Raw genomic sequence first — 7,631 nt, 5'->3', positions numbered from 1 at the left:
GGGAGCGGCCACTGCACTCCAGTCTGGGCGACAGAGTGAGACTCCAACTCAAAAAAAACCAAAAGAAATGATAGCGGGACTTACATCACACACAACTGCAGTGCACTGGAATGAGTCAGTCCCAAATTATGATGAGGGCTGCCGCTTCCTCAACCCCTGTCCTCATTCCTGCTCAAGAGAAGAATGTTAGCTATTTTAAAACTGGCAAAAGGACCAGAGCCAACCGTGGTACATCCTAATTCACATTTATTTGTAATTTGTCCCGGCTTGAATATCTACGTCAGTATGTGATTAATGGCATGGCGTTAGCAATTGTTGGAGCCAGAATGAGAGGTGCAGACCATTGGTACGTAAAGATTCTAAAGAGAGAACATCAGAGTGAGTGGCCAGAAAAGAGGAGGCTGCCTGAAGAGGAACTGGAGATCTGCAGGAGAGGTGCCGGGTTGTGGAAAGGGTTCCTGGCAGCATGGACAGCATGAGCAGAGGCTTGCAGGAAGGAATTGACCTGGATACCAAGGACACCAAGGGGAGGAGCTGGCCAAGCCCAAGATCAAGTTGCATATTGGAAACTTTTTTTTTTAATTGGGGTCTCACTCTTGCCCAGGATGGAGTGCAGTGGCATGATCACGTCTCACCACAGCCTCAACCTCCTGGACTCAGGCAATCCTTCCACCTCAGCCTCCAAAGTATCTTGGAGTATAGGCACATACCACCACACCCAGTTCATTTTTAATTTTTTTCTTTGTAGAGATAAGGTCTCACCAGGCTAGTCTTGAACTCCTGGGCTCAAGCTCAAGCAATTCTCTTGTCTCCATCTCCCAAAGTACTGGGATTACAGGTGTGGGCTACAACACCCAGTCTCATGTTGGAAGTTTTGAAGGTCAGACTGAACAGCTCAAAGGCAGTAGGGACATCATTGCTGGTCTTTGAGAAAGGGAGTGGCTATGTCTACACAGTGGAAATTAGCCTGGTGACTGTGGATGGGGTAGCTCAAGGGGGCAAAGACCACATGAAGGTGGAAGGTGGAAGATTCTATCACAACAGTAAAAGCTGGCATCGTGTGATCAGGTGGTGAGTAGGAAGTGTCTCCTGGGTAGACCTTGGCTCAGGAGGTGAAGAAGGAAGAGCCAAAGACCAATAAGATGCTGAGGTGGAAGAGAGGATGGGTGGTGGTGGTGGTGGTGGTAGAGCTGGGGGAGTTGTGTTGAACAGAGAGGGTATGGAGCAAAGATGGCCAACCAGGGTAGGACAGATGGGCTTGGTGGTGATGGCCAGAAATCCAAATGAGGATGTGCTTAGAAACAGTTTTTCACGTGTATACCCCTACATGTTCTGTGAGATGGTTCTCGGGGGCAGGAGGGGCGGGGCTCATGCTCCAGTATGTTGGGAACACTGCATCCAACATGCCCCACACGCAGTTCACAGTGTGCATGAGAAGGTGAAGGGTTCTGATGCTGTGTCTACGTTGACATTTCCCAAAGTGCTTGACTCCAGTATTTTTGCTGACCCTCTGAGCTAACAGTTTGAGGTTCCATGGGCCACTGTTTGGGAAATGCTGCAGAGATAATGTTCCAGAGTTGGATGAGAGCTGTGCACCTGAAATAGTTTGGAGAGCCAGTAGGGTAAGAGTAGCTCGTGATAAGACCAGTCTGTCACTAGGAAAGAAAGCAGAGGGTAAGGGCTGAAGGTCCAAGAATAAAGCATCCAGTGAGACAGAAGGCCCAGCAATGCAGCCAGAGACAGCACTCAGGAAAGCCAAGGTCCAAGAAATCCTTGTATTGGAAGGCAGGGGAAACCTCTCAGAAAAAAAGGCAGGCCCTTCCATCTGGATGCCTTCCTTATTCTCTTTATCTCTCCAAGTCCAGTCTCCTCCACGAAACCTTCTCTGATGCCAAGTCACACTGCTGTCGTTCCCTTATACTCCTGAGCACTTTGCTGCCATTTCCCTTGATATTTCCATGCTGCTGTCTCTAAGAGTGTCATTTGCTTCCCCAGCGAGGCTGTTTCTCGTATCCTGTGACTGGCAAGATAGATGCTCAGTACGTGTCTGATTGGATGGATGGATGAGGAGATGAAGGCTGGTGTAGAGAGGTCTGGGTGGAACAGGTAGCAGGCAGGCTGAAAGCACAGGAGAGACTGGGCCCCTCCTGGCTGCCTTTGGGGTACCCCTGGGGAGGCAGGCCCCACCACATTGCGAGCGGGTATGGGAGCCCCTTTTGTTGTTGTTGTTGTTTTAGTTGGAGTCTCATTCTGTTGCCCAGGCTGGAGTGCAGTGGCACGCTCACAGCCACCGCAGCCTCGACCTGCTGGGCTCAGGTGATCCTTCCGCCTCAGCCTTCCAAGTAGCTGGAACTACAGGCATGCACCACCACACCCAGCTAATTTTTGGATTTATTATAGAGATGAGGTCTCTGGTCTCGAACCCATGAGCTCAGGCTATCCTCTCACCTCGGTCTTCCAAAGTGCTAGGATTATAGGCATGAGCCACTGCACCTGGCCTGGGAGCCCTTTTAAGGGCAGGAACAGGTGGGATCTGGGAAGCCAGAGGCTTGAGGGAGACTGTTCTGGAGATGGGCAGTCAGGACAGATATTCAGCAAATATGCAACTACTTGATGACCTTTACTGAGGATACAGTGGTGACCAGTGGGCAGCTGAGTCCTCAGCGGCTGTGTGTCTCTCAGCCAACTCCTGCACTGGGAGAACAGCACAGGAGCATCTGAGTGGTCCCAACCCAGCCACGTGACCTTGGGCAAGTGACCTCCCCTTCTGTGGGCCCCGTGTTTTCATCAGCCCTTCCAGCCTGAACTCCGGGAAGGCCTTTCCTCTTTCCCAGAATCTCCGCCCTGCTCCAGCCTGCTGGATGGGACAGTATCCCACACACTCACACACCCCAGGAGGGAGGAGGAATCACAATTCCGATGGAGTGATGCTGAGTCAGGAAGTGAGCTGGGAACACCACACTCCCAAAGGCGGCCACGTAAATGCCCAAACCGACCCCCTGCCTTGGGGAAGAGAAGAGGGCCAAAGTAGCCAAGGTCAGCCCTCTGGGCTTGCCCTGGGTCCCCAGCCTGGTGCTGCCTGACCAAGGCCAGCCGTGGTCTCCGGTGCCACCCTGTGGTAGTGCTGGGAACCGCCGCCCTTAGCCTCACCTTGGGACTTCTTTGGCCTCTGGCATGGCCCGGGCTTCACCCACTCGGGCTTCTCTTCCATCCCAGCCTCTTCCTTTCTCTCCTTTTGTCCTTCTTGCCTTTGCATGTCCAGTATCCTCAGCCTGCACAGATGTGTACACATGCATTCGTCACAACAGCACAAGTATGTGGGACTTCCATCAGATCTGTGCTCCCTAAGTGGTGTGCTCGCCCATTATGCCAAAGGTGTACACATGAACTCACGTCTTTGTTACATATGCTTGCACTTTTACTTCCCCTTTTTACCCATCTCTGCTCTGTACCTGTACCTTGCCATGCTGGTGTCATATGCTTTTCCTTTTTTTTTTTTTTTTTTTTTTTGAGTCAGGATCTCACTCTGTTGCCCAGGCTGGAGCACAGTGGCACAGTCACAGCTCACTACTGACTCAATTTCCTAGGCTCAGGCGACCCTTCCACCTTGCCTCCTGAGTAGCTGGTACTAGAGGTGTGCACCACCATGCCCAGCTTATTTTTAAATTTTTTGTAGAGATGAGGTCTCACTGTGTTGTACAGCTGGTCTCAAACTCCTGGGCTCAAGCAATCCCCCCACCTCGGCCTCCAAAGTGCTAGGATGACAGGCATGAACCACCACACTCAGCCTTGGTATCTTATGCTCATAGCCTAGGCTGGCCCTGTTACCAAACCCTCATCTTGCCCTGCAGGGCCAGACCACAAGAACCACAGGCCTGGTTTCTGGCACCTTGGTGGCTGGTTGGCACTCATGGGGCATCTGCTGGGCCAGTACCTGGGAACCTGTTTTCCCTGTGCCCTGGGGGCAGACAAAATCAGGCACTGAACACCCAACCTGCCCCAGGCTCTGGGTTTTAGAATCCAAGGTTATGATGTTGGGACACAATGACCACCAGGTGTCTGGCAGAGGGGTGGTGACATTTGTGCAGGCTTTTCATGCAAGAGAAAAAATTGTTGCACCACTGCAAGTTATTTAATCTCTTTAAGCCTCATGTCCTCAGGTGTTGAATGGGAATGGATAGCGTGCCTACTTCTTAGGGTCGTACACTAAGGAGTAAGGTCGCACACTTTGTGACAGCAAATGTCGTCTGGTGGACACACTGCCTCTCTGCATCACAAATGGGGCCCGGTTGGGCTGGCACCACACCCAGGACAGTCAAGGTGGAAGGCCCTGCTGCTGTGGGTACAGCCTTCTGCCTCTCCTCCTGCCTGTCTCATGCTTCGGCTACCAGCGCTGTGGCTCTTGGGCTCCAGGAGGGGTGGGTGCCAGGGACCTCCGGAATGGAGCCGCTCAAACCTGGGGGGCCGACAGCCCATGCTTCCCGGCCTCTCCCTCCCCTGCCTCCTTGCCTGCCTCCCCGCCTGCCGACACCCCAGGAGCACATGCTGACGCTGTCCCCTCCATCTCTTTTCCTCACCCAGAGTTCCCCTACCCCCCGTCTCCTCCCGACCATGGGCGGCGCGCCGGGCCGGTGCCCACGGCCATCATTGGGGGCGTGGCGGGGAGCGTCCTGCTGGTGCTGATCGTGGTCGGCGGGATCGTGGTCGCCCTGCGCCGGCGCCGGCACACCTTCAAGGGCGACTACAGCACCAAGAAGCACGTGTACGGCAACGGCTACAGCAAGGCGGGCATCCCCCAGCACCACCCGCCCATGGCGCAGAACCTGCAGTACCCGGATGACTCGGACGACGAGAAGAAGGCCGGCCCGCTGGGGGGGAGCAGCTACGAGGAGGAGGAGGAGGAGGAGGGCGGCGGAGGGGGCGAGCGCAAGGCGGGCGGCCCCCACCCCAAATACGACGAGGACGCCAAGCGGCCCTACTTCACCGTGGATGAGGCAGAAGCCCGTCAGGACGGCTACGCGGACCGGACTCTGGGCTACCAGTACGACCCGGAGCAGCTGGACTTGGCCGAGAACATGGTTTCTCAGAACGACGGGTCTTTCATTTCCAAGAAGGAGTGGTACGTGTAGCCCGCTGCCGGAGCCTCTGTCTGTGCCCACCGCCCCAGCCCCAGCCCGCCCCGCACGCCCCCTGCCCGCCCCCACCGCCCACTCCTCCAGGAGCTCAGCAGAGACTCGCCCAGCTGCCCAAAGCCAGCCCCAGACGCCCAGGGGTGAGGGGAGCCCGAGGCAGACACGACTCGGCTTCGTTTTTTGATTTCCGCCCCCTCCCCAGCCCTTCCCCATGGTGTTGTGTTCGACTGTGGCTCTCGTGTTGCTGTATCTCCCGTTTACGGACCCGCCCGCCTGCCCTCTGTGTAGGGAGCCCTGTTCTGTCTTGTGTACCTGGGCATCCCTCCAGGGTTTGGGGAGCCAGCCTCCCCCGCCCCCCAACACTGGAATTTGTTTGTGTTCTCTTCATTGGGGGGGGCTCTAAGAGGAAAAGCCCCAGCCCCACCCCCAGATGCTGCTCCTCCTCCCAGGGAGAGGAAACCCAACACCCCCCCTCCCCCACCGAAAGCTGACGCAGCCGGAGTTTGCATCCCCGGTCTAGGTCTAGGTCTAGATAGCCGGTGCACCCAAGAGGTAGGGGGAGGGGGTGTGGCTTCTCCCAGGTACCCAGGAGAGTCTTGTTTGTCAAGCGGGGCCTTGGGCAGTGTTTTCCTGGTGAGATTGGTTTTACATTTTTTTTCCTCATTGGCCTACAGAGAGTGGAGCTGGTCCAGCTCTGGTGTGTACCCCTTGATCCCTGAGCTGCTCCCCACATAGTGGGGCTCCAGGTGGACTCTGGCCGGCACTTCCCATATGCCTCTGCCAATACATGCACATCCATACATACACACACACACTGCTCCTCTCTGCCCTGTTTTCCTCCTGGGTCCATGTCCTACCCCAGCTGGACACTGCCCAACGCCCCCTTTCCCTCTTCCCAGCTGAGCATGGGGGCAGCCTATAGAAGCTTCCACAGACAACTGAGACTAGGCCCCCCCCCCGGTGCCTGCACCCTAGGCTCTCGGGCTGGCCCCAAACTGCTTCTTGCAGCGTGGAGGTTTCTCAGCTGTTTCCTTATCTAGCAACACTCAATTCTCTTAGATGGTCAGGGCTGGGATCCCAGGAAGGAATTGGCTCCCTGCAGGAGCATCTCTGTGGAGGGGAGTGGAGAAGGAGGCCTGAGTGGGAGGCACTCTGCAGACAGTCTGGGGGGCCGAGGGGTCCAGATAACACCATCCACACCAAGGCTCTTGCAGAAGTCTCTGGCCTTGCAGAAGGGGCAAGGGGGCGGGGTGGCCAGACCCCTTCTGCTCACCACTCTCCACTCCCTGCTCAGCTACCCCATGTCCGCACTCTGGGATGAGGGAAGGGCCTGGGAGAAGCCCTCCCATTGAGTGCAGATTCTCCTTGGATGGGACACTGGGTTCCTATCAGCCGCCCAGGACTGGGTCTTCCTGTGTATGCAGTGACGGAAGACCCCCCCAGCCCTCTCTGTCCCCCAGCTCAAAGTGCCTCAGTTCCTCCATCTGCCCCCAGACTCCCCAGCGCTCTAGAAAGCCATGCCCATGGGAAAGGCCCTAGGTGGGAGAGGCAGGCTCCAGGGCCCCTCAGGCCTGCCCGTTAGGAGTCCATTAGGGTGTCAGGGGCTCTGTAGGATGGTAAGTGTTGGGGGGAGGGAGCAGACCACTGTGTGCCCCACGGGCACTGACCTACCCTGCCATAGGCTTCCTAAGGGAGCCCCCCTGCCCCCACCTCCCCTCCCTGGTGCTGCTATTAAACCCTCAGTCAGCTCCACCTCTGCCCTGGCAAGCCTGGGCCCAGCCAGCAGGGCCACCCTCGCCTGGCCCTCACTGCCCTGGCCCCAGCCCAGGCCGCCCAGTAGCCACGTAGCAGAAGTCTGAAGCCATGCCAGCCCTGGGGCGGCTCTCCCCTCTAGGCATTGGGGTACTGGGTCAGGTGGAGTTAGGGGAGGAAGTTCTAGGGTCTTTCTAGCCACAGGGCAGAGGGAGGCGGAAGAGCTGGGCTACTTCTCCCAGCAGTATTAGTGTCCCCCAGGGCAGGGGACCTTTTCCACATTACATCATGGTCCCATCCCACCTCACACCACTCTGGTCCCTCTGCTTGGTCCCCTTGCCCCCCGGCAAGAGGCAATCCCAGGGAACTGTCTGACAGAGGCATTCCCTGCCCTATTCTCCTCCTGTGTCTCACTTACCCTGCACTGCCAACTCCTATTTCTCACTCTGTGATGGACTTTGAAGACCCTGGGCCCAGCCAAAGCACTTAGTCCCCTTTACGACACCTCCACGCCCTCCCCCTAAGCAAAGCACAAATTACGGGGTCCATGTAGCATGGGCCATGTAAGAGGCCCCTGCCTTGCCAGAGACCCAGCCACAGCATAGCCACTGGACAGCTGCTACCTTGGGCTGAGAACAGGCCTGGGGAGGTGGGGTTTTCTGTGCCCCGAGTTTGTGGGAAGGTGGGCCTTGCTGCTGGGCTCACAGGCACAGCCAGCTGGCAAAGGGGAGGTCTGGCCCAGCGGGT

At 56.7% G+C, this 7,631-nt stretch overlaps 1 protein-coding gene across 1 annotated transcript in view; it reads left to right on the top strand.

Moving 5' to 3' along the window:
• Positions 1–5,489, top strand: part of NECTIN1 (nectin cell adhesion molecule 1) — a 15,446-nt gene extending 9,957 nt beyond the window's left edge. The window contains exon 5 of the mRNA XM_008059419.2: positions 4,582–5,489. Within this exon, the coding sequence (XP_008057610.2) occupies positions 4,582–5,129 (548 nt within the window). The 3' untranslated portion in view covers positions 5,130–5,489. The remainder of the gene's footprint in view (positions 1–4,581) is intronic.
• The last annotated feature ends 2,142 nt before the right edge of the window (positions 5,490–7,631 follow it).

The sequence above is a fragment of the Carlito syrichta genome, unplaced genomic scaffold, assembly GCF_000164805.1.
Source record: "Carlito syrichta isolate Samal-C Ts95f unplaced genomic scaffold, Tarsius_syrichta-2.0.1 Scaffold304031, whole genome shotgun sequence".
NCBI classification, from domain to species: domain Eukaryota; kingdom Metazoa; phylum Chordata; class Mammalia; order Primates; family Tarsiidae; genus Carlito; species Carlito syrichta.
Note: the sequence above shows the minus strand (reverse complement) of the source record. Positions and strands in the feature narration are given on the sequence as shown.